The sequence below is a fragment of the Protomyctophum parallelum genome, assembly GCF_964188405.1.
Source record: "Protomyctophum parallelum genome assembly, chromosome: 17".
Lineage (NCBI taxonomy): Eukaryota > Metazoa > Chordata > Actinopteri > Myctophiformes > Myctophidae > Protomyctophum > Protomyctophum parallelum.
The window spans coordinates 29,315,789-29,343,062 of NC_139719.1; the positions used below are offsets into that span (position 1 = coordinate 29,315,789).

Below are 27,274 nucleotides of genomic sequence, written 5' to 3' on the forward strand. Positions count from 1 at the left end.
TGGGGTTTTTACACCATGCAGCCGTCTGGTCTGTGATGGGGGATGAGCTGACGGGAGGAGAGCGTTAAGTGAAACAGAACAGAGTGAAGTGGTGAGCCAGGGGATTCAACGGCACGTGGAGATGCTGCTAGGTAAGAGCATTTGTTTACTCGGGTCAGTGTAGCGGCAATGGCTCTGGGGTTGTCTTCTGGTCCATGTGTGTTCAGAGTAATTAAGCAGACTTTATTATCATCTGGTCTAGAGTGGAATAGATTAGCCACGACCACATACAGTATGTACATGAATAATGAAGTTAATCCCCACTTGTTATTAGTCATTAGTACAGTCAGTACTGTTAACATTTATCTATGTTGTTGTTATCAGTACTGTTAACATTCATCTATGCTGTTGCTATGAATTGACATTTTCTTATTTGCTCGTGTCGGCTTTGGCAATATTGTTGCATTTCACAGCTATGCCAATAAAGCACATTGAATTGAAGTGGAATAGAATATAACTTGCCCTTGGCTTCACAAGGTTAGATTGGAAAAAACTGACAAAACAAACGTCCTCTTTGCTTTTGCTATTCTGCCGCGATGTTGGAACTGGGCTTATTCTTCGTTGCAGCAAACTACTTCGCCTCGCGACCAAAAAGGCAGCGTGCGTTTGCCCTGTCTACATCTGTCCCTGGCCTAGACCGAGTCAGTTCGTCTTACCTAATTGACCCCGTTGTGAGGATAAGTGGTACTGAGATCGTACCACCCTGTCCTCCTCAAACGAGTCATTTATAAAGACGCGAGGAGAGCCGAGCTGATGGCGCTGGCACAGATTGCTGGCAATTATGTCTCCATCTCCCCAGGGAAATATGCCCTGATTAGCTCCCATAATTGGAGCCTTTTAAAGATAAAGACAGCATGGGGATTGTTGCTAGCTTTGTTTTTCGTTTTGTTTTTGGGGTTTTTAAACCGCTTGAACAGGGAAATGCTGATTGCACTTGGAAGACTTAAGTCACCTTTGTTTTGTTGTGGGAAAGATCTTTGACTTATGTCTGTCTGCATGCATGCATGCATGCATGCACGCATGCATGCATGCACGCACGCACGCACGCACGCATGCACGCACACACGCACACACACACACACACACACACACACACACACACACACACACACACACCTACAAATACACTTTTGCTGTGCAAATACACTGCACAGCAGCATGCACCTGCAAATACAGTGCACATAATTGGATGCACACACTCACATACAAACACAGATACAAGCCCTTAAAACATACAAGCCCTTAAAAACAAACACAGGCACTTAAAAAATCCACATTTAGCACAGTATGCAAATACAGTAGCCTACAGATAAGATGCACACACTCATATACACACAGACACAAACACACACTTAAAAATACACATGCACATACACGTACACATGGATACACAATTTCATGCAGGCACACACATGCTTCCATGCACCAAGGATGAGACTGCTGCAATAAAGTGGGGGTTGGAGAAGCTCTGTCAAAAGGCTTTCTTCTTTAAATGGCAGATTAACGACATCAAAGCAACACTGGTTGAGAATAGATAACTGTGCAAGTTTGCCAGTGGCCATACTGAAGCTCTCCCCATCTCCACCACGCACGCACACACACGTGCATGCACACACACATGCACGCACGCACGTACACACACACTCACACTCACACTGCCGCAACATCTGCTGTGTAAAATCTTGCTTCTGTCTGCACTGAGCTGTTATATCTTATGATGTGTGACAACCTCCCGAATGATGACTTCTCTACCTCAGCAAGTCCTTTCCTTTCACCTCGTGTATTCTTCTCTATTAGTTTTCCTGTAACAGGGCGTACAAGCAATGTCCTCTCAAGAAAGGGCTTTTGCCTTTGTGGTGACCTTACTTAACTCATTTTCTGCTTAAGGACGACATTGGATGAGTTTTATTAAAAGTCACAGATTACTTAGAACGACATTGGACGAGGTATTAGTTAAATAATGCATCCAGCATCATAGTATAATAAATATAAATATATATAATTTTTTACCGGTTCTTGGCGTCCTTGTCGCCTTGCAACGCTTTGCTTCCGCGTTGTGACGTCATTGAATATTGATGTTTTTCTCTGAATTGAAGCTCAGATTGACTTTGACTCGAAATAGCATATTAATAGCACAGTGAGGTTAAACTGCGGCCCTGTGCTCCATCTAGGAGCCTGCAAGAATAAGTCAAGTAAGTCAAGAGGTTAAACTAACCTGGTTTCCAGTCCATAGGTTAAACCCAACTGACTCAATTATTTGGCTAAGTTCGAATGAATATTGAATGACTATTGGTCCATTTGGTTACATTTGTATACTCTGTTAAGTTAAATTAACACTCAGGTGTTTACAGTATAGACAATACAAAAATCACAAATCACATGTAATGATGCCGTCATTAAGATGCATGCAGTGGATCCCTTTTTTATGGCATGGCTCTCCAGCCTTCTATTAATACTTCTGTAGGGGGGTCTGCCTGTCTGTCTCTGTGTGTGTCTCTCTCTCTGTGTCCCGAGATAATCTCGCAAACCGCTGGACTGATCAGAACCAAATTAAATGTGCACCCTGCCAATTGGGCTACTGATGTACCTCCACTAATTTAGACGAGACGCACACACACGGAAGGACGGACGGACTAACACACACGGACGGAGTGCAAAACATACTCTCTTCCCATGCCTTCGGCCTGGTGGAGACAATAAGCCCTTATGGCTTCAGTTCAATTAAAAAAACGAGTTATCTGTCAAACAGACTACTTTAATAAAGATGCTGAGATTCATGAGTTTGATACCGACAATAAGCCTCTCTGACCTACTTACTTACATGGAGAATCATAGCTACAAAATGAGATTTTGCATATCGATACCTAGAATAATTGAATTGTATCTGTAAAAAACATAAAAGAAGAAAAATGTCTCAAAGGTGAAATATTGTCATTCACATTCTATTCAGAGAGGCTAAACTGTCCCACATTAACGAGCAATTTATTTATGGAGGTGTGAAGTTCTCTCTTTTGTCTCCTTGGCTCTCGTTATACTAAAACAAAAATATTCCCGGCACTCACTCCAAATGATTTTTATTGTCTGTCTGGCACCGGCAGCACTACAAACTGGCATGGTTCGGCATGAGCCTTCCTTTTGTAGTGCTGCCAATGCCAGACAATAAAATATCCTAACAGGACTTGAAGTATGAGTGCTGGTGATCTTTTAGTTTTTGTACTAGATTAGTTTTTGTATTATAGATTGTTGTTTGGTACAAGTGCTCACATTCCTTTTGCAGTTGCTCTCGTTGTCTTCTTTGGATGGGTATTCCAGTGCTTATGTTGGTGGTCGGTATTGTCCAATGTATAGAGTAAACACATTTTTTGCCGAGGCCTTTTTGGATTTTAGACATGTCATAAATTACCCATTTGAGATTAAACATCTGTCAGCCTAACAAAACAAGAGATGGTCAAAGTTTTTCAGAAAACGTAGGTCAGGTTTTCAAGTCATTAGCATATGTATAGTAAATACAAATAAGCTACATGATCACTCTGCTGCCCTCTCAATAAGCCAATATTTAATTTGACCTTAGAATTAAACATGTCACACCTGCGACGTGTTGCTTGTAGTGCAAGCTTGTAGGTCAGTTATTTTCAACGCACAACGCTGTTGTGTGATGAAGCAGACGTTTGGGCTTTAAAAACTGTGATGTTGCCATGACAATGAACAACGGAACATGGGCACCAATCATAGAGAAGAAATTGGCCTTCAGTCAGTCCACAAAGTGGAATTTCTTCAAAATTCATAGATAAAGCTACTTTGGTGGCTTTAATCAAATAATAAATAATGAAGAACAAATGTGACCTTGGTTTGCTTTGCGAATTAGCTGAGTTGAAGCAGGAAATAAAGGGTAGCCTTCTTTGCCATGGAAGCGTATTGTACTAGTTTTAACATGTGGATGTGACTTTGGGTGTGTGTACATTCTATGTAGACCTTTTTTAACGTGTGTATAACTATCTATATAACTATAAATGCACCAAGTCTCTGTGTGTGTCTGTACGTCTGTACAAGCTCATGTAGATAGGCTATTTTCACTATTTTACTTTTTTTTTCCACCCGACAATATAATCTCTTTCCTGTCTCTTTCTAATCGTTTTAAAATAACACAATTTCTTAAAAAAGAAGAAACAAAAAAACATGAGGCAAAGGTCACTCATCTCATGAAAGGGGATATTTATGACATTTTGTGGGATATGTCCATGTGCAAGCCTGCAAGGATGCTAGACATCTTATGTAATGCTCGATAAAATAAATAAATAAACTGTCTCCTTCTAATCATCTTCAAATAATACAGTGGAAATGTCCTCTTAGTCTCAATGATGTGGCAACTGTCACTCATCCCATGTGAAACGGAATATTTATTAAATTTTAAGTGGGATATGTCTGTGTGCAAGCATGTTTAGAGATCTTATGTAATGCTTGATAAAACATAAAATGAAAGACAATACCCTTTTTCAAAGATAAAGATTGACATAGATGAATTCCAACTTGGTGAAGTGCCTTTCACATCTCTTCACAGTCACAGATGCACACAGAAAGGCTCACACTCACAGTGAATCACATATCCAAACGGGGGCAAATGTATCCATGCAAACCGAAATGCAACCTGGGGGTGGATTTGTCAAGGCCAAGTCAGTCGTTTGTTCGTGTGTGCTGTGTGTGTATATACACATATGCTATGCTAGAGACACACAGACCCAGCGTTATAAATGTACTGATTGTGTACTATAGGAAATTAAGCTTTATGTTTAGATTTTCAATTTATCCCTACAATGTTAATGAACTCGTCTGAAAAATGTAACGAACGTTGATGTAAACTCAATGCGCCATTCTGGGAAAACCTTTGCGTAAAATAGCAGATCGACAAGCTCACAACGTGCCGCAGTGTGACGTGTTGTGAGCTTGTTGGTTTTTCAGCAAAAATATTTGATATAGTGCAACAGAAAACTCACTGGTCTGGAGCCCTTGAGTGGACTCCGCTCAACAACGTATTGGGTTTAAGAGCCTTCTTCAAGATAGAATCTGACTTATGTTGCACTTATGTTTCGATACAGACATAGACAAGCACGAGAATTATGAGCCTGGTGGCAGATGGACAGATCCTCTTATAGACGGCTAGACTCCTGCACAGTGCACAGGCATGCTGACATTTTTTCCCCCACCAAGAATGATTGCTATTTTAATCAGTCGACATCAACAACAACTACTTACAGTATTATTAATGCAATCAGTAGGCTATAGTTCACAGCAGAGGGCTGGTGAGGTTCTTTGATGAGGATCTGTAGGATTTGTCTGAATTAATTATCTCTGTCTGTGTGCCCCCCAAAACTGCCCTTTTAAATGTTGAAGTAATATCAGTTGCTATTATACTTGAATCCCAGTGTGCATATTCTGGGAGGAGCATATCAGCCACAAATAGCAGATATACAAGCTCACGACATGCTGTGAGCTTCTAGATCGGCTATTTTTGGCAAAGGGATTTGGTGTAGACGGACAAAGGCTGTCCAAATAATACAGAGCCAACTCAGGTTATTATTACTCACTTAATTATACTGTTGTTTTGAATTTCCGATTTAGGCATTTAGCTCTGATGCAGAGCAATTTGAGCCCTAGTCAACAAACGACAAGGCAAATGGTCACTAAATGAACACAATTTGTACTTCAAACTAAGTAACTGATACCAGGTATCATCAAACCGAGCATCTGGCTAAACAACAACTGCGTAATGTCTATTGAAATAACGCATACTGTACTATGCATGTTGGTATATTGTTCACATAACTATCTGTCTGTCAAAACTATTTTCTGTCAAAACAGAAAATAGGTGACAGGAAGGGATATCATACAAGGAATGATGAGTTCTAGGAGGTGAGGTGGTTTACGAGGTGAGATTTCAGACTGTGGCAGACAATGGCCAGTAAACAGAATAGACACTTGTTTGTTGATCGACATTCTGATAGTTTTATTTGGTTTCAAAGTGGTAGAACTGAAAACAATGAAGACACTGTACAGTTATTCAAACTGTTCTACATACTGTACATCGTGACGGAAAAAAGTGCAACTCTGGTGGTTTGGTGGAGAGAAAATTGGCTGAACCTGTGCAGCTACAATACTTGTTTTCTTAAATATTACTGTCAACAAGGATATAGTTCATGCCAGTTTATATGTTATCTTGTTACAGTACTGGAGACTATCATGGTAGAATTCCTTACTGACTAAATTGCATAATTAACAGAAATAAATGTAGAGTCGTCTAAAGTTCACACGTTCTCTGTTTTCCGCTCTATTTTCGTTCCTTTGCACCCGTACAAACTCCAATATCTCCCCTAGCTGCTGATAATTCTGCCACACTTCTTCCTTCGATTCTGCCACACTATTCAAAGCAGCCATGTTTGGCAGCCAGGTTTTGTCCATGGTTGACATGGTCAGTTCCATAACCACTTAAACCGTATCGTTTTGTCCATGGTTGACATGGTCAGTTCCATAACCACTTTAGTGGAGACCTCATAATGTCCAAAACTGTTACTTCCTGAAAAGTATCAAAAGTAGAAGATCTTCAAGCTCAAAAACGTGTCGCTTTGAACTTGCAAATCTGCTACTTTTGTGTGACGCTGTAGGCTTCCGTCTACTCCAAGGGAACTATTTTCCTGACTGCCTATACCCCCTATCCCTAAACGTATTATTATTATTTTTTTACTATTTCGATTTTTTTTTTATAGTTCAAATAGCCAATCTACAAGCTCACAACATGTCGATGTAGGTCGGCTAGTTGAAAAATGTGAAATGTTTTTCAAAATAGTAAAAAAGGCAAAGAAGGTTAGGGATAAGGGGTATGGACAGTGACGAAAATAGAGCCATAAATCTCTTGGCCGAAAATAGCAGATCTACAAGTTCGCAACACATTGCGTTGTGAAAATAGGGACACTAGGGTTCAACTGGTTAATGTAAACTTGCTGAGCTCCACAGCGACACGGCACAGAGAGGTCACTTACGATGGCAGTTCAGCCCACCTTGCCACTTTGGCTCTGCTGATTGGTCAGCTGTCTTATAACCCCGTAACCCCTAGGGAAGATAATGGCTTTAGCTTGCATTGATTGGTCAGCAGCCATATCAGCCCTATAGGCTAGGGTTTATATATATGGCAGCTTGCGGCTCTTGATTCCGAAGCACCATCGCTCCGACGGCACGGCACACATTATTACTAACCCAAACATTCACTCTATCCTAACATGTTGTCGGGTAGAAACCTCTTATCTCCATGTTCATTGTTTTGTGTTATTTCGTAAATTAACGACTTACTTGGTCATACTACAGTGTCACACAAGAGCATCTAGCAGATCCACAATATCAAAACACGGTGCCAAGTCACACATTTTGAGCTTGTTGATCTGATACCTTTGCTACTTTTGAATTTGAATCCTTTTGGACATATTGAGTTGCTACACAACAGAGACGATATAAAACATTGGATTTGATTAGTCCTAGTATTCTAGGACTAAAACTTACTGTGACTCACTGTTTTACAAAAGTAAAACAGTGAGTCACAGTAAGTGTTAATTCATAATATTTGTGTAAGTTTGGGTCTCAAGAGTCCCTTAGAAATGTAATGGAGTCAAAAGTACAGTATTTCTATTTAAAATGTAGCAAAAAATGTATAATAATACAATACAATACAAACATGTACTTCAGTACAGTACTCAAGTAAATGTACTTAGTTAATGTCCACCACTGCTATAAGGAAATAAAACATGGCCTTAAACAAGCAGTGTTGACTCGATAGAATTCATATAATACACTTTTCAGATTATGTAAGCAGCCATCGCTTGCATTAGGAAGCTGTTGGTACTTTCACATGCTGTGAATCCAATCTACTGTATACGTCTCCCTTTTGCGCTTACGTAGCCCCTTTTAGTTCCTCATTAGCATTTGAACTGGGTTCATGTTAATTTCTTATATTTTTTATATATTGCGTGTCAAGTAAAGTAATGCGTTACTGGCAGCACATGATTAATTCGGCTTCTGAGACCCGAACCGGTGGTCAAATAAATCCAGCTGACATCTAGTAATTGAGTGTGCATGGTGATTTCTTCTTTTTCTTCAAATGTATTGAGTTTGCAGTGGCACTGTGGTAATTGTCTGTGTGATCTTGAAATAATTCAAACTTCAAAGCACTGTTGTCACTTTTCACCGTTGAATTTGAATAGTACCCTCGCTTCGCACATGTCTGACCTTATGCCCTCTTAATGAACTGCTTTTATGAACTACTTGCATTAATCAGAGAAACATGTGCGTGTCTCCTGTCTGTCATCACTGATTTAGAGGCACTCAGACACACTTGGCAGGTGACAAGCGGAAAAAAAGCACTCGTATCGTGAAAGCTTCTACCAGTATTCAGATTATTTTATTTCACTTTCAAACATGTTTGGGGTAATAAGTCCAACCGAGTGCATCGCTCCACAGTCTGGGAGCCCCTGTTGTGTCATTTCCAGTTGGGACGTCATCCAAAATGTCCCCCCCCCCCATTTTAGCGGATGATATTGTGAATAACTCTTGAGCTAAATCAATCCATCCTATTCTAATCAAAGATTATGTTTTAGACGGTCCCGTCGCTAGTGCCTCGGGGGTGTTTTGGCTACATCTAGCTACTTCAGCTACATCCGAGATGGCGCCTGGTGCATCGCTATATGTGCTCCGTTGCTGCAAATCGCTGGGCGCTCTGATTGAATGGTCCTAAATACGCCCGGGTGTTCGTGGTGTTAATTGAGTTTGAAATTACAGTGGGTTCGTATAGGAATGGGGCGTGCTGTTAAAATGCATATAAAATATCTAAATACTGAATCAAGCAACTCAACAACTGTGCTCATAAACTGTGCTCATATAAAAGCCAGAGTAGATGTTATGTTAAAATGACCCCAAGCATGTTTTAAAGTGAAATAACCCGTTAAGTAAACATAGCAGATCTATATGCTCACAATGCGACACATCTCGACTCATTGCGAGTATAAAATGGGGTTTATTTGATTCATGCATGTTTTGTAATGAATCTCTGCAGAGGCAAATGTTGTAGATTTTGATTATTATTACTAATAATAATCAACATCTACAACGTTTGCCTTCGAGATATAGTGAAGTAAAAGTAGTAAGTATTGAACATTTTTAATTATTCAAGTGAAGTAAAAGTACATTTGTGCAAAATTGTGCTTACAGTAAGTACAGTAGTTCAGTAAATGCACGTACAGTAGATTCTTTCCACCCAGTTGCTACCTGGAGAGTCCACACAGGGGTGGATATTAACGCAGGCTTAAAGAAAAAAAATCAATGTGTGTAGCTCATGTGTTGAGCAGCTCTAAGCAGTGTGATAGGGCTCAGGCTTATCTTGCTGCTTGCAGATGGTCTGCCAGTCTTTTTTACTGTGCTGGATTCAGGCGTAAAGAGGCTTATGAAAGGCTAGGATCAGTCCAAAGTTTGATTTATCGAATCATCTTGAAGCTGATTTTTATTTTTATTTTATATATTATCAACTAATATATTTTCTAATTGACTATATCAACTTAAATTATAATAAATTGATTAACCACTTAAACCCTCTTTTGTTTATTTAGTGTCAGTACAGAAAATAGCCGAACACAGTGAAAATAGCCGAACACAAGTGTCGAACATTGCTTCTCGTGATTAAAGTGACGTCAAAATGACGTCAATGTGTCACAGAGGACCTTCGCAGAGGTTGTCGCATACTTCTGGAAAAGTTGAAAGGTCGCAGATGCCTTCTGTGGTGACACTGTTGGTGAGTTGCATACAGCATTGATTCCCAAAGTGGGGTCCGGGGACTTTGAACGTTGTGAGACTGAGACATGTAGTGCGATGCTACGCTCAACAATTATTGCTCAAAGCAGGATAAATTGACCTTGATACACAGCACTGTATTTTCTGCTGTGTATCTGTGATGGTAAAGCTGGTGTCAAAAGCTCAAGCATGGAGCTTGTATCTCGGAACCAGGGGTTCACAAACAATGCACGGACCCATTTTAATAGGTCGCGACTCACAAGTATATCCCTCTTTTTTCGAAATTTTCCTTTTACTTTAATTATTATTTCAAAAGATACAAAAAAAAACATTAACATTGAAATGAGTGTTTTGTTGTTGTTGTTGTTTTCAAAGCTGCAAACACACTACGCTCTTCTAAAACGCTCACCTGGGAGTGCTTGTGTGCACTTTGGAGGCTGAGTGATTTCTCATGATGTGTGTAAAATAAATTCAATTGCTGTGCCTGGCCTTATAGGCTGCCGGGCGTTGATAATAACATTGCCTTTTAGAATGGCAAGTTATGGATCTATATTGAATGAGCAGCTGTAGCATTGTTACATTGTTATGGAATGGATTACCGGTAAGTTGCATCAGTTGTATTCTGTCTGTTACTATTTTTTTTTTTTAAGTGTTTTGTTTTGTTTTGTTTTGTAAATTAGTGCCCCAACTTCATCACGACTGCATGTCCTTTTTTGGACATACAAGGTTTCCACCCGGCAGGGATGATAATTAAGCTCCATGAATATGCAGTCCTGTTTAAGTCCTCTGGATGAACCCAACACTCCATTGTTTTTGGTATAAAACATTATTTCTGTTAGTGTTAACTACTAAACTAAGCCAGCTCCTATTCCGACCCAAATGGCTGGTGTTCGGTTCGTTGGTTAAGCTTAGTTTAGACTCTAAAGCTTAACCAACCCCCCATTAATCGATTATTAATCGGCAGAGCTGTCGACTATTCGATTTGGCTGATGGTCACTTTGTGGCATCCCTACAAGTTACAACAAGTGAGTAAGTGATTATCTCTCTTCTATACTGGTGTGTGGCGTCTCTTGCGTGATATGATGAAGTGGAACGGTGCCAGTAGCCCGTGCACATTATAGGGACAAAGTTGTGTGTGTGTGTGTGTGTGTGTGTGTGTGTGTGTGTGTGTGTGTGTGTGTGTGTGTGTGTGTGTGTGTGTGTGTGTGTGTGTGTGTGTGTGTGTGTGTGTGTGTGTGTGTGAAGGGGGAGGGGCCGCATCGCGACTTGTTTCTGTTCAGAGAGAGAGAGAGAGAGAGAGACCACAGATGTGTGGGCATGGGGAAATCATGGAATGGTTTGAACTAGGGATGTCAGTAACGGATAGTTTCCCAACCGGTTACCCGTTAGGATTAACGAACGGGTAACCGGTTGATTAACGGATAGTGGTTGATTTTTTTCTTTTTTTAATAGGCTACCCCAAATGTAATATGCATGTATAGCAGGCTACATAATTAAAGTTGGTAGACGAATGGCATACATTTATTTATGCTCCTTTTATAAAAGACAAACAAAAAAGCAACATTTTAAACAATATAAATAAATTGTTGTAGGCTTCTGGCTTAATCATCAATAAACAACGCATCGCATCTGCATGATGCATGCATCTGCGCGTCTACAGTACAGAGGTCCGCCGGTTCTAGTCCAACAAAACATAAATAAATCCAGTCCAGATCCGAGCAACCTATACCTATAAAGCCACTGGACGCATGGGCTAAGCCTTTTTTTATTATTAAGGAAGATCAGCATGCATGTCACCGTGTTCCGTTTGTTGACTTTTCGCTGACGATAAAACCCTCAAACATCGATAGCACATGGCTAACTTTTGATAGCCGTAAACCGTGCCAGTGTGGACGGATAGGAGGAGAAGGAGGAGGAAGCGGCAGCTGTAAACGTTCTCCCTCCAGGCCAAATGGCCAATAATGTATTTAATAATGTAGGTCTCTGCATTGATACGGTCGACATGTGTTCATCTCGTCTCGCTGTCACTCGCTTACATTTTGACTACCGCAAAGCTACCGTTGTAACTTGTAGCCAACTAGCCATTGAAGTACAACAGAGAACGGGGGCAGAAAACAGAGCCCGAGCGCTGTTCATGCAGCCTGGAGTGCGACAAGCTGGGCGGCGCAAATAGCAATTTTAGGCATGTGTGCAACATGACAACTGTTTTAAAGTATTGTACAGTGACAACTACAGTCTCTGTAATGTTTATGTTGTACTATTACTAAAAACGATCTAAAATAAAGGGATTTAAGATCAGAACACGCATTTATTATTATGCAAATTAACCGTTAAAGCTGATAAAAATATCCGGATGTTTCTTAACGGTCGGCTAACCGGTTAACCGGTTAACCCCTGACATCCCTAGTTTGAACTAAGAAAATGTAAAAATAAGGCATTTTCCCACATTCCAGTTTTTTATTTGGCTGGGTCTGAGCACTATGACCCCTTTTCCACCGGGGTTGAACCGGTTCGGTTCTTTCTTCCCGCTAAATATTGAACCAGTTCAGAGTGTTTCCACTGAAAATGAGTGGGTTCCGAACCATAAACGTTCGTTCCCAATGTGAACCACAAAACGGTGGTTCAGCTTTGTAATTGCACGCAGCGCTTTGTGAACCGAGACGATATAAGTGGGTGTGTCAGTAGGTTGGAACTTGTCAGTGGGTTGGAACTTGGGAGGACGTCGCAGACACAGTGACACACGCAACAGATATCTTTGAACAAAAATACGTTTACATTAATTGCCAACGCAAACATGAAACGATCCAAACGTATACGGATGCATCGCGATCCAGAATCCAGAGACTTGCGGGGCGTTATAATAACTTGTAACCTTGACATCACAACCTCGTGGATACTGTTTACATCGGTTTGTGTTGTGCAACGCCCTCGGGCGCATAATAGCGCCACCAAATGAACCGGCCGTCAATCTGGTGGAAATGCAGCCGGTTCGCGACCGGTTCGCAAAAAGCACCAAGGTTCGGAACGGCACTGGTTCTGAACCGAAGTTCTTTTGGTGGAAAAGGGGCCTATGTGTGTGGCTTGCTGGCTGGCTGGGTCTGAGCATACATAGATAGATAGATAGATAGATAGATAGATAGATAGATATTATAGCAGTGACTGACTGAGACATCGAGCGTGCGTCCGCAACTGGTTGTGGCCCCCATCAAGTGACCTTTTGACCAATGCGGCCCTCACCCCAAGTTGAGTTCGACACCCCTGCTTTAGAGTGTAGACAAAAATGGGAAAAAGCTAATAATCTAGAGGATGTTGTCCACACACTTAATGGCCTGTTAATTCCAGTTGTGTGCTCTTGACATACTGCTTAAAATGGAAAGATAATGAGGTGACTCATTGCCAGCGGCGGACACACTAAGTATTTACTTGAGTACTGTAGTAAGAACTAAGATATACTCCTCCTCCACTACATTTCTACGTACATCAAGAATGTTCCGCCTAAGTCAGAGCTTGACAGGGCAACATTCACATTTAGTTACTTGAGTAATATTTGACCAGGAGTGTCTTGACTCAAGCACTGGGGTTGAGTACTTTGCCCACCAATGCTAATTGCACATGCACTGCGTTTAGAAGTATAGTCTGTTCTATTTTAGCTGGCTCAAACTGCTTACGCTGCTGCATCTCGGTTCCTTTCATATAACTGGCTGCTGTACTTTCACATTGCTGCTCGACAAGAAGGACTTTTATGGGTGTTTTTTGTTTTACGGCCGGTGCGGTGCCTGAAGGGACTAGCTGCAAACCGCTGGAGCGATCAATGGTGACGGTTTTGTGCACAGCGCCAGTAGGCAGAGGAAGTCCACACATATTTTTTAACTTTTTATTTTTATATTTAACTTGGAGATGCCTTGGTCGTTCATTATGTTCTTTCAGTCAGATAACTCACAACTAGATTCAGAACATTAATAGCTTGAGAAATGTTTTATAAATGGTTGTGAATATTATACTTGACCTTGTCGTTCAGGCATTGCTATACATTACTCCCTGCTTAGCACCTTAGAAGACAACCATTTATGAGCAGAGCAGGAAGATATACTGTACATCTATTCTACTGTATAACATCCCCCAGGGGAAAACAGAACCTTACAGTGCGTTTTAACATCGGGAGACCAACGGCGAGCGTTGCTTGAATTTCATTGGCTATCACCCAATCGCCCACTATCGCCGGGCGATGTTGCCCAGAAGATGAATTATTTTATCTTTTCAGCCGACGTTCCTCCGCCCACTTTTCGACCATCACCTGCTATCGCCAGCTATCAACAAGCAGAGCCTACTGGTGGTGTTGGGAGAAAACAAATTCAGCAGTCACAAGGCAAGGCTTACAGGAGCCAAGACAGCAACCTCTGACAGCATGCCCGTTATTATTATTATTTTTCCCTATCACCAGAGGACACCAGTGCCAGTTTTCACCTTGAACATTTTTCATTTCAATGGATGTTTTAGGAGCCCGTTGTGAAAATGGACCCACTGCGCTCTGCCTGAAACTAGGACAGATTACCTCAGGGAGCCTGAACTGGGCTGGATGTTTCCCCACAGGTAGAAATTGTCACACTCCCATTTTAGACAGACAGACAGCCGGTAGATAGGAAAGAAATCACCCTCTGGTTGCCAGTTGTGGCAGAAATTGACTTACCTCTGCTCTACACGAGAACGTTGCCAGCATTTAACATGAATCACATTGTTCTGTTGTGAGTTGGTCATTTGAAAAACCGACAGAACACTTTCTAATGCATTCCGTGCGTTGAGAGCTGGATCATGATAATTGATGTTCCCCTTTAAGTCATGGTAGAAACGAGCCACTGAGCAGCTGTGTGTGTGTGCGTGCACGTGCGTGTGTATACTGGCACCTCTTCCAGAGCTGAATTCTCACCAGTCACCAAGCAGCGGTTCTCTTCCTTGTTGTCAGTTATTTTTTTGCAAGAGCACGGTGCACCAATCACCTCTGTGTTGTGACTAACAAAATGCTCTTCTCCCCATGCTGGGTTGGTGTGCAAAACGTTTTATTTTAGACCATGTGATTTTGCAGGATTAGCAAGCGGAAGGGGTGCACCTCTTTTCCCATTCCCTTTGTCAGTTTATAATTTGTGCTGTGCTTAATCCTGCCCATTTGATTACGCCAGGGGTTCCCAAACTTTACCATGCCAAAGACGGGGTGCGCACGCTTATCCGACACAGCAATGGACCGACATGCAGAAACAACGGTCGGTCATGCTGTCGAACATGCGGTCGAACATGCGCTGCTCCCGTGCTTGCGGTTAGGGTTAGGTTAGGGTTTGAGGTACAGTAGGTTGTCGGTCTAATGACAGTTGGACCAATAGTATGTCTAGGTTCAAGGTTGTACTTTATTGTTACATCTTGTCTACAGGTACATAAGAGTCAAACTTATTTTTGTTTGGCTTCCTTACAGACAATGCATAACATTCGAACAACAAAGCACAGCAAGCACAGCAAACAGAGGGATAGAATAATGAGTGCAAGAAAGAGCATTCAAAGAGTAAAAATAAAATAAAATAGTAACATAAATGTGCATGTTTTCCCTGTAGTAGCAAAGGTTAGGTAAACTTTATGTGAACAGCTTCACAGTAGGTTATGTTCCATATATGCAACTATAACAAAAAACATCGCATGGATGCACCTGGGATGTATCCTCAGTGATGTATCCTGAGGTCAACAGGGTTTCGGGTCTCGCAACATCATACCCCTCACTCAGGCGACCCAGCCGGGAGTGATCAAGTCCCGACTTACGTCCCAGTAGCTACCCTCAATCAGTCCCACTAGGGGAAAACCAGGGGCACACAATCCGTTGGAACTACTCCAGAACTACTCTGCCAGGGCTGGGAGGTACACTTCTGGCAAATTAAACACAATTTAGTTTAAGAAGGTGCAATTTGAGGTTATGTACCGTACAGCAATTGTAGTTTTAAAAGGTGCAATTACAGCCTGATAGTGCAAGAAGGGGGGGGGGGGGGTTCGCTCTGGTTCTTATCAGTTCGTTCATGTATCTGATTGTTCGGGGGAAGAAGCTTTTTTGCAGTCTGTTTCCAGTGGCTTTGAGACTGCGAAAACGTTTTCCATGCGGCAACATCTCAAACAGTCTGCGGTTGGGATGGCTTGGGTCTTTCATAATTCCACGAGCCTTGCTGACACAACGATCGTCGTAGAGGGCTTCGATGGGGGGGAGATCACATCCGCTGATGCGTTCGGCTGTTCACACAACCCTCTGCATTGCTTTGCGGTGCAGCTGCCATACCAGGCCGTGAAGCAGCCATTCAGAATGCTCTCTGTGGTGCCTCTGTAGAAAGCTTTTAGGACTTTGGGGCCCATTCCAGCTTTCTAGAGTCTTCTCAGGAAGTAGAGGCGTTGTTGTGCTTTAATTAAGCTATGTCTTCTGTCAAGTTTTCTGTATTCTCTGCAACAAAAATTTGACTATAGGATACAGTGTGATTTTGTTTCTCATGGTGCATTTACCGTAGAGTCGTAGACATACAGGTATAACGCCTTTTTACACATTGATTTACAATGTGCAGCAGCATTACATATGCAGATTATGCACCCTTTCACACCAGCAGTGGAGGAAACCATGGCAAGGCTCATCAGGAGCATGTTGATTCTACCTCCTAAGCCAGTGGTGCCCCTGTATACTGTCGTGTATAATGTCTGTTATTAGATTGTCAAATCTTATAGAAAACATGTCCCCATCCAAAATGTGGGTCCGTGGTCTAGAATGGATAGGTTGTCAGTACAGCCAATGAGAAACATACTGTAGGTCTCAACTACAGCAAGTGGGCGTGAAAGCACCGTAGAGAGAACATTGACCAGCTGTGCTTACACAGCAGCTGGTAAAAGGTTTCAGAATCACTGCTGCAGGCGGCAGAGCCATCTAGAATAGGGTCTGTGTGATTTTCTGTTTGTCCGGGGATGATCTTGCAAACATCTCCCATCGATCAGCACCAAATATGTCAGTAGACCAAGAAAGTACCTAAAAAAAAAAATTTCTTAATGGAAGAGAATGGCAGTCAGTTTGGTCAGCAACCTTGCCTAAATATGATATCATATTATATATCAGGGTTAGTTAGGGATGTCCCGATCAGGGTTTTTTTTATCCCGATCCGATTTGATTTTGAGTATCTGCCGATACCGATTTTTTCACGATCCGATATTTATATTTTTATAGAACACTTATGCCATATCACAATAGTACAATATCCAAAATCACAGACAATATCCAGTCCAAGATCATGATATGGATATCATATTGATTCTTGGATGTCCCGATCAAGTATTTTTTGCTCCCGATCCGATTCCGATCATTTGAAAATGACGTGATCAGCTCCAATTTCCGATCACTTGATCGGAACGGGACAACCCTATAATCAGGGTCCCTTGTGGGGTTACAGGGTGTAAAAATAGTTGGTTGCTTCTCAACTGTGGCGTATTAAGGATGAGATTATTTTTTATCACAGACCCTAAACAAAGTGCGTTTGAAGTAGCCTACAACACACATTTTTTCAAATATTATCTCAAACATTGTTTATTTTATCTACGATCCACAGTGCAAATACTTACGTTCAGTATTTTAACCGAAATTCTCCTTTAGCAGTTAGTTTTAAAGCCTAAAAAAAGGTCATAATTCCTCCAGCCAAGATTCCCAAGTCTAGTCTGTAAAAGTTGGTTTGAAGTGCTTCAAAAGATGAAACAAGCTTTGCTTTGCTACCCATATCCCCAGGCAGGTTGTTCAAGGGTGTTCCCAATACTCTTTAGTCTTCAGTCTCTACTCAAACAGCCATGAAGGCCTTGCCTGTATTAGCTGCACCAAGAAACCTGTAGGGATAAAATGAAAGTAAAATGGAATAGCCAAGACTACCGTATATCACCCCAACACAGTCTCATGTAATTCCAGTAGCATCTCACTGGCCAATATTAATATTTCTTTTAGTTGAGTCTGGTGTCATGAAGCAACCACTTTGATGTTCAACAGTTCACCAAGGCCAAAACGAGGAATGGGACATTTCAATCCAATCCCATGTGATACCAGCCTATATACCCCAACACTGAAAAAGGGTTAATATTTTTTCTACAGTAAATTGGTCAATATGAACATCAATAAAATTATACTGAAAGCCTGCAATAGTATTAATTTAAATAAACCGCAGATGATCAGACTTCTCATTTGATTTCTGTTTACTAACGACAAAAACAATAATTACTAAATAAATAAATAAAAACAACAATTCTATCTCCCTGCTCGTAATGGTTAATGATGGTTGTATAATTGTGCCGGGCAGGGAGAAATATGTAGCAGAGCCGAATGCCAATAAAATATTATATGCACACTTGTATTCACATTCTATAATAAATATCTGTTCAATCTATTTGTGAGTTATCTGACAAGAAAGAAAGAAAGAAAGAAAAGACTAATCAAATACCATTAATGTATGCATGCTTTGTGGTGGCGCATGAAGAGGACCTAAGATGTAGCTTGGCTGTTTCCAGTATTTAGTGACACCAGGTTAAAAGTGTTTATTTATTTATTTGTTTTTTAATCCTGCTAGCTGCTTCCAGCACTTTAATCTGTACCCCTACAAGCGCCCACCACCCCACTTTCTCATTTGCATTACATTTATGCTTTTTGCTGGGGAGGAGAAAAAAATCACACTTGCAGCTCATGCAGAGGCTCTGTCATTCACAGTGTGTCTCTCCCACACCATATAATATACCAGCCAGAACCGGCAGTCCCTCCACCCGCACCCACCCACCCAGCAGTCCCCTTCACATTTTGATGGAATTAACAGAGCAAATCATCGGTTTTTGCACAAACAAAGGCTCAGCCGTCTAAATGAAGTAACCGCTCAGTCAGCGATGCCGATTGTTGTGTGAAGAATCGTGTCAGAAAGAGAGGACGCGCGCACGGGAGCATGGTGCACGGCTGGGGACGTGCGTCCGCCCGCCGGTTTCTTCCTGCTAGAAGAGGAAGAAATCGTCTCTGTCGGGTGGAAACCTCATGTTCAGGGTTCAGATTCAAAAGTAGCAAAAAATAGCAGATCCACAAGCTCAAAACGTGACTCTTCACGCCACGTTTTGAGCTGGTGGATCTGCTCCTTTTGATGTTTTTGTGTGACGCTCTGTAGTATGATCAAGTAGGCCATTCATTTACGGGGAAGAAAACATCAAAAGTTGGATTATGGAGATAAGAGGTTTCTGCCTGACAGCAACGAAATGGCTGTCGCTCTGGATTCCAGCTATGACAGTCAGACCTCCTCCTTCCCTCCCTATTTCATCGATGTCGGGGGGGAAACCTCGTACTGTATGTCCAAAACCGTTACTGTTAAGGATATGGAAAAAAATCCTGTGTTCCGTGGATTGAATCAAATGTATTATTATGCTTTAGCTATTGAAAAATAGCAGATCTACAAGCTCATAGTGCGCCACCGAGTGGCGCGCTACAAGCTTGTAGGTCTGCTATTTTTGAAAAATCAAAGAACGACTGTCAGGATGTAGAAGACATTTTTATAAACTGGAGAAAATGGAGATACAAGGTTTCTGCCGGCCAACAACGATTTTCTTTTCCGTTTTCATCAAAAGAAGCCATTTATCCCCCTCTGTGATTGCTGCCATGTTGAGTCACCCAACGACTAATCCTGGAAATAATAGCGATTATCCTTCTCTCTCCACCAGTTTTTAATCTTTTTTTTCCTCCCCTCGCAAAGCGTTTAGAATTTCTCCGGCTCGTAATCTGTTTTCTCCCGTTTAGTCGCTGTGACTATGGGAGGCCTGCCTGCTGGTGTGACCTCCTCTTAACTCTCCCATCATCTGTGTGAAGATGCTATCTGCCAGTGGTGGTAAAAGCACCAATACTAAAATGTAGAAATATTCTGTTACGTAAGTAAAAGTCCGGAATTCAAAATGTACAAATGTAAAAGTACAAAAGTATTGGCATCAAAATGTACTTGAAGTACCAAAAGTAAAAGTAGCCTACTCACTATGCAGAATGTCCCATTTTCACGTTTTCAAATGTATGCGAATCTAATAGCAGATAGTCTATTTTCAAATGGCCGAAATGAAATAATGTGTGCCATTGTACTCACACTGTTGACATGTAGGGCAAATTCAAAGTGAGTCCACTAACGCTGTTCCCTATTGATGTAGTATAGTGGTTCTCAAAGTGTGGTCTGGTAAGAATGGGTTAATATGGCATCAAAAGTACTTGTAGTGAATCTACATCTTGTGATTATTTATAGCTTAGTAATTGTGAAAAGCTTTTTCTTTTAATGCCAAAACGAGAGTGTGTGTGTGTGTGTGTGTGTGGGGGGGGGGGGGGGCATAGACTGCTCCTGCAGAGCCAAATGCAGTACATTAAAGATCTCACCCCGCTGTGTTTTACGACTAAGTGCCCATGGGATTAATGAGACAAATTTCAGATTTGTGAGGAATACGGAGTCGATCTCCCCAAAAGCCTGACAGACACATTCAACACATCTCCTCCACTGGAGGGGAAGAACACACTGCATGGCTCACCCTCTCTCTGAAGAACACACTGCCTGGCTCACCGTCTCTCTGAAGAACACACTGCATGGCTCACCCTCTCTCTGAAGAACACACTGCATGGCTCACCCTCTCTCTGAAGAACACACTGCATGGCTCACCCTCTCTCTGAAGAACACACTGCATGGCTCACCCTCTCTCTGAAGAACACACTGCATGGCTCACCCTCTCTCTGAAGAACACACTGCCTGGCTCACCCTCTCTCTGAAGAACACACTGCATGGCTCACCCTCTCTCTGAAGAACACACTGCCTGGCTCACCCTCTCTCTGAATAACACACTGCATGGCTCACCCTCTCTCTGAATAACACACTGCATGGCTCACCCTCTCTCTGAAGAACACACTGCATGGCTCACCCTCTCTCTGAAGAACACACTGCATGGCTCGCCCTCTCTCTGAAGAACACACTGCCTGGCTCACTCTGGAGAGAGGGGTGTAGACACTTTACAGGGGCCAAATTCGAATTGCACCCGCCCGTAATTGCTCTTTGAGAGCGGTTTTGATGAGGCTAGGGATTCACATTTCTTAATGGATGTTGGTAGGGTGTTCCACATTTTAGAGGCATAGGAACGGAATAAATTTTCCCTTAAAGAGTGCCATGATTTTTGTACTTTTTCTGTTTTGTTTTGTGTCTATGGAGTTAACATTTAATCATTTAATCATTTCCTCATAGACTTATTTTTGCAACCAGTGGAGTGTTAGCTGAAGACGAATTGAAATATCAGAATTATAAGCCCACGTAATGATTATTGAATTATTCTACTCTACTCTAATTTAAGTGGCTGTTTAACCATACTAATATCCTGACACTTGGAACGTTTAAGTGCTTTTAGTCTAATTCATAAAGGTACTCAATGTACCCGGCATTGTGTATTTGGCACATTTGAACGGATGTGCATCAGTATCTGTATTGCACCATGGGCATTCATTCCTCTTTTAGAAGCTTTTGGTGTCTTTCTCAATGACAATGACAGTCATAGTGGTCACTTCATCTATTTCAGGATATTTTCTGTTTCTAGGATGTCTTACATCAGTTTTCAAAGTTTTTCATGTTGATGACCCCAAAATATGTATTTGGACCTCTATCAGAAAAGATAGTATTTGCTAGGGAGGGACCCATACAAGATTTGTGTTGTATTGTACATTTCTTTCAAGATTACTTTAAAATGTCAGATCTAATGCGTGGCATTGCAACGCAATGGAGCATAATGTGAAAATTGTGCCTTGTCAGAGAATCCATTTGTCTTTTTATTTTTTATCCCACGATTTTGTAACCCATTTTTCACCCCAGTGTCAATTATCTAATGTGATCCTGGGCTCTACACACCCTCCGCCAACCTGGGTAGAGCAACGGACTTGAACTCATGCTTTCTTCATGCATGAGTGTCCAAGTCGCTCCTTTACGCCTGACAGGGGGGAGTTTTCCTGGTTGGACGTAGCGCGTGGAAGAAGGAACACGTTATTCCAACCAGTTCCTTTCCCCTCCATCAGGCGCCCCAGCTAGCCAGAGGGAGGCAGTTTAGAGACCAGGATTACTGCATGTTTTTTGTGAGGGTACCTACCCTAGGGGACACGGGGAGAACATGCAAACTCCACACAGAAAGGCCCTTTCGCCAACCCCGCCTCGGGTATGAGCACTGATGAGGAGGAGATGCCACGCCGCCAGCGCCCACAGCGTCCCGAGAGAATCCATTTGTCTAATTTGCTTTCCTTTGCAATCTGTCTTTGGATACCACACTTTGTCACCCAGTGAAACACACATCGTTGTGTGCTTCATCGTGTAACGCACAACGTAACACACATTGTGAATGGCGTAGTTTTTGTATTTAGCATTTACATTTGTCCAAAGTCATGTTAAAGAAGAATAGTCCATCTACAAGCTCACAACTCGTCGCGATGCAATGCGGCTGTGTCCTTAAAGATCTGCTATTTTAACTTGTTTGTATGACATAGTAGACGTTTTATTTTTTACAAATGGAACGTACCCTGGCCCCAGGTAATCATAGAGCTGCACTCTTGCTTCCATGCTGGGGGTTTTGAGACCTGAACCAGATCCTGCCCTTGTTTTATGGGCGACAACAAGGACAATGGAGTCATTTAAAACTTTTAAACGTTGTCCTTCTTAAGTTGGTATATTTGGGCAGGTGACAACACAGTAATGGGATGTGGAACAAAACAGCCCATAGAGAGACAGAGACCTTGTAGGGAATTACCACCATAAACTCTGCAGCACTTTGATTTACAGTAGGTGAGAAACTGTGGTGGAAAGTACATTTACTGATTTAATACAAGTCCAATATGGGGTACTTTCACTTTACTTCCAATACTTTATGCTCCACTACTACATCTCTGAGGCAAATATTGTACTATTTACTCCACTACAATTATTTGAAAACTTACTATAGTTACTTGTAGATTTAGTTTGTTATTACAAAACGTATACATTAACCACTTGAGCCCTGTTTTATAGTATATTCAAACGGTGCTGAGCTACAAGCTCACAACTCTGACAGTGCAATGCATTGTATCGGCTAATTTCAACAAATTTTGTAAATTATTCTGAAATACTTTTTTTTTTACTTAACTTTTTTTTTCTTTTTCTTTTTTCTTTTTCATCTTAAGTAAAATGTCATTTGAATGCAGGCCTTTTACTGTACTTACCTTTTACTCTACTAGTATTTCTATATTATGGTATTGCTACTTTTTCTTAAAAACTTTTACATTAAAACCTGGAAAGCATAATTTTAGAATTTAGCATTGGCTATTAAAAATAGCACTTTGAATGTCATAGATGTAGCATACTAGCCTGGCTAATAAACCAGACTAATCCGCCGGCAGGCAATTTCTTTTGCCAACGGCTGATTCGGTCTGGCTTATTAGCCAGGCTAGTAGCATACAGTATAAAGCAGTTTCTCCATTATGTTTATCTAGAATGCTTGCAGTATAATGCATTTTTATGTGAGTGCTGCGATGTTCACTCTGTGTCAAGGCTGTCTAGCCGTCTTTAAGTACCTTCTCTCTGAAAGCAATTCTTCCCAAGTTCCCACAGAAATGAAATGGCATGGGATTAAATGAAAGCAACAATAGAAGTAACATCCAGATGTTGTGTGGACGGAGACTTCCAAAACTAGAAGATGTATTATGCCCAATTTGCCATACTGTACAGGAACAAGACTTCACATCTACAGTTTAAGAATTAGAGGAAGGGAGCAGCAGACTGCTCAATATAATAATACAATCACACCTGTGTGAACTGAGTGGTGCAACTATACATGTATTGTTATATACTATATTGCAGTGTTCTGTGTGGGGGTCCCCGGGGGGTCACCGGAACATCCAGAAACATCCGAAATGGTCAGAAGATGACAGAGTTAACAGTTACCGTGTGGGGGTCCCCCGGGGGGTCCGTGTGTCCAGGGCTCGTACTGTAGGTGTAGGTTCTCTCTCTGTTGCTGTGTGTGTTGGTGGAGTGTAGGTTCACTCTCTCTGTTGCTGTGTGTGTTGGTGGTGTGTAGGTTCACTCTCTCTGTTGCTGTGTGTGTTGGTGGTGTGTAGGTTCACTCTCTCTGTTGCTGTGTGTGTTGGTGGTGTGTAGGTTCACTCTCTCTGTTGCTGTGTGTGTTGGTGGAGTGTAGGTTCACTCTCTCTGTTGCTGTGTGTGTTGGTGGAGTGTAGGTTCACTCTCTCTGTTGCTGTGTGTGTTGGTGGAGTGTAGGTTCACTCTCTCTGTTGCTGTGTGTGTTGGTGGTGTGTAGGTTCACTCTCTCTGTTGCTGTGTGTGTTGGTGGTGTGTAGGTTCACTCTCTCTGTTGCTGTGTGTGTTGGTGGAGTGTAGCTTCACTCTCTCTGTTGCTGTGTGTGTTGGTGGTGTGTAGGTTCACTCTCTCTGTTGCTGTGTGTGTTGGTGGTGTGTAGGTTCACTCTCTCTGTTGCTGTGTGTGTTGGTGGTGTGTAGGTTCACTCTCTCTGTTGCTGTGTGTGTTGGTGGAGTGTAGGTTCACTCTCTCTGTTGCTGTGTGTGTTGGTGGTGTGTAGGTTCACTCTCTCTGTTGCTGTGTGTGTTGGTGGTGTGTAGGTTCACTCTCTCTGTTGCTGTGTGTGTTGGTGGAGTGTAGGTTCACTCTCTCTGTTGCTGTGTGTGTGTTGGTGGAGTGTAGGTTCACTCTCTCTGTTGCTGTGTGTGTTGGTGGAGTGTAGGTTCTCTCTCTCTGTTGCTCTGTGTTGGTGGTGTGTAGGTTCACTCTCTCTGTTGCTGTGTGTGTTGGTGGTGTGTAGGTTCACTCTCTCTGTTGCTGTGTGTGTTGGTGGTGTGTAGGTTCACTCTCTCTGTTGCTGTGTGTGTTGGTGGTGTGTAGGTTCACTCTCTGTTGCTGTGTGTGTTGGTGGAGTGTAGGTTCACTCTCTCTGTTGCTGTGTGTGTTGGTGGAGTGTAGGTTCACTCTCTCTGTTGCTCTGTGTTGGTGGTGTGTAGGTTCACTCTCTCTGTTGCTGTGTGTGTTGGTGGTGTGTAGGTTCACTCTCTCTGTTGCTGTGTGTGTTGGTGGTGTGTAGGTTCACTCTCTGTTGCTGTGTGTGTTGGTGGTGTGTAGGTTCACTCTCTGTTGCTGTGTGTGTTGGTGGAGTGTAGGTTCACTCTCTCTGTTGCTGTGTGTGTTGGTGGTGTGTAGGTTCACTCTCCCAGGTCGCCGGCCGGCCCCTGCTGGCCTCCCTGTCTGTCCCAGGAGGACGGCGTCTCCACCCCCAGACCACACCGCCTCACCTGGGCCTTAAACACTTCCTCCCCCTGAGGGTCAACGGATCCTCGCCCCTCAGCCTCTTCCCCAACTTCAACATGGTACGCACGCACCCGCACACGCATGAGAACACATTTTACTAATGCCTTCTAAATCAGCACCAGTTCACACACTTTCAAAAATAGCAGATGTACAAGCTTGCAGCGAAGCATGAAGTGACGTGCCGTGAGCTTGTATATCTGCTATTTTTTAATAGCCAACGCATTTTTTTTTAATTTCCATGTTTTAATGGGTTAAAAGTGCCAAACAGCTTAGATAGAGCTTTTTGTGTCCCTTGAACTTGATTTAAACCAGCATTTTGCTATTCACGCTGTGCTTCTGCGTAAAACTTAGAAGAGAGTAATCAAGACAGAAGCCTCCTTAGTGCTTTTGTACACTGTGGAATCGTCTTATACGCCAATACAGATCCCTGTATCCATAGCACTCATGCAAGTCCTCCAGCAAAACAGAGTAGAGCACTTATGTCTATGATTACAGCAGTTTTGGGCAATTTAGTTGATACAAACTATGCTGCGCAACTGAGCTTGGGTCCACATTTTACCTCACAGAGAGAGAATAACCTGCACACTAAAGACTTGCTGTTCCGTCGAATTAACGTGACAATATTTCGATCCTGTGTGTAATTGTCAAGATCTTATTATGATTATGAGAGAGCAGGATGAGTCATATGACATGACATTTGTTGGAAACGTGCGTTCGTCGTCCGCTCTGCCATATTGTCTCTTTGATGTTAACACAGAGCAATTTGCATGAAGGGTATGTGGGTTGATCCCAATGAAAAACATCAGCTGCTAGAAGAGGAAGAAATGGTCAGGTGGAAACCTCATATGATGCCACTGCGTAACAACATTTGCACGATGCGTACTAGCATTGTCAGTGATGCTTTTGATCAAAACTGATTAGGACGAACAAGACAAGCCTCTGCATGAGTGTGTAACATGTATACAAGACGGAAGTGTACTAATCACTCTGCTTTGATGTCGCTGTTTGATCGTGTGTGTGTCTGTGTCTGTGTCTGTGTCCATCAGATGGACCCAGTGCAGAAGGCGGTGATCAACCACACATTTGGTGTCTCTCCACCCAAGAAGAAACCCATCATCTCCTGTAACATCTGTCACCTTCGCTTTAATTCTACTGTAAGCCATTCTGCCTGACCCGTGTGTGTGTGTGTGTGTGTGTGTGTGTGTGTGTGTGTGTGTGTGTGTGTGTGTGTGTGTGTGTGTGTGTGTGTGTGAGTGTGCGTGCGTGCGTGTGAGTGTGAGTGTGAGTGTGAGTGTGAGTGAGGACCAAGTGTCCCCACAACTATAGAATTAGGCATTTAAGGTAGAGTGCGTTTGGACAAAAATGTGTTTTTGTCCAAACCTGGCATCCTAAGACTGACAGCATATCATCGAAATGTCAGTCTTACTATTGATGATTGTCAGCATTGACTATTCATCTTCATAATTTGGTTTACTGTTAGTCTTCGATAATTGTAATCTTTCACAAAGACAATTTTAGATTGACCTCCTCATCATTCATTACCACTGTGAAAATACATCTGAAAGCTTGTCACACGTTGACTTCTCTTCGCAAATCCAATTTACACACTGCACCGTTGTCAGTGACAACACAGGCCGTTGTTAGTTAGTATTGTTTCTATTTATTTTTACACTTTACACTTCATATTTTCAAAGTGAACAACATGATTGAGTCTGACCCAAATTCCGAGCATCAATTATAAATATTGTGTCTGGGTTCAGGGAGCCATTCACTATTAGGGGTTGGGGCTAGGGTTATACCTGATTTATATAGATAGTTGTGGGCCAGTGTCACACACTGAACGTAGACAATCTACCTGGCAAGCGCTTGTAGATCGGTTCTTTTTTTCAGTGCACATTACACAACTATGTATAACTTTGGCGTTAGGGTTAAAAAAGTGTCATTTATAAACTTGCTGTCCTAAAACGTGTGTGTGTGTGTGTGTGTGTGTGTGTGTGTGTGTGTGTGTGTGTGTGTGTGTGTGTGTGTGTGTGTGTGTGTG

The 27,274-nt window shown here is 42.1% G+C and overlaps 1 protein-coding gene across 1 annotated transcript in view; it reads left to right on the forward strand.

Moving 5' to 3' along the window:
• Window positions 1-27,274, forward strand: part of LOC310875116 (zinc finger protein 385B-like) — a 55,933-nt gene that overhangs the window by 13,168 nt on the left and 15,491 nt on the right. The window contains exons 3-4 of the mRNA XM_083788211.1: window positions 25,126-25,292; window positions 26,280-26,387. Coding sequence (XP_083644337.1) covers window positions 25,126-25,292; window positions 26,280-26,387 — 275 coding nt within the window. The remainder of the gene's footprint in view (window positions 1-25,125; window positions 25,293-26,279; window positions 26,388-27,274) is intronic.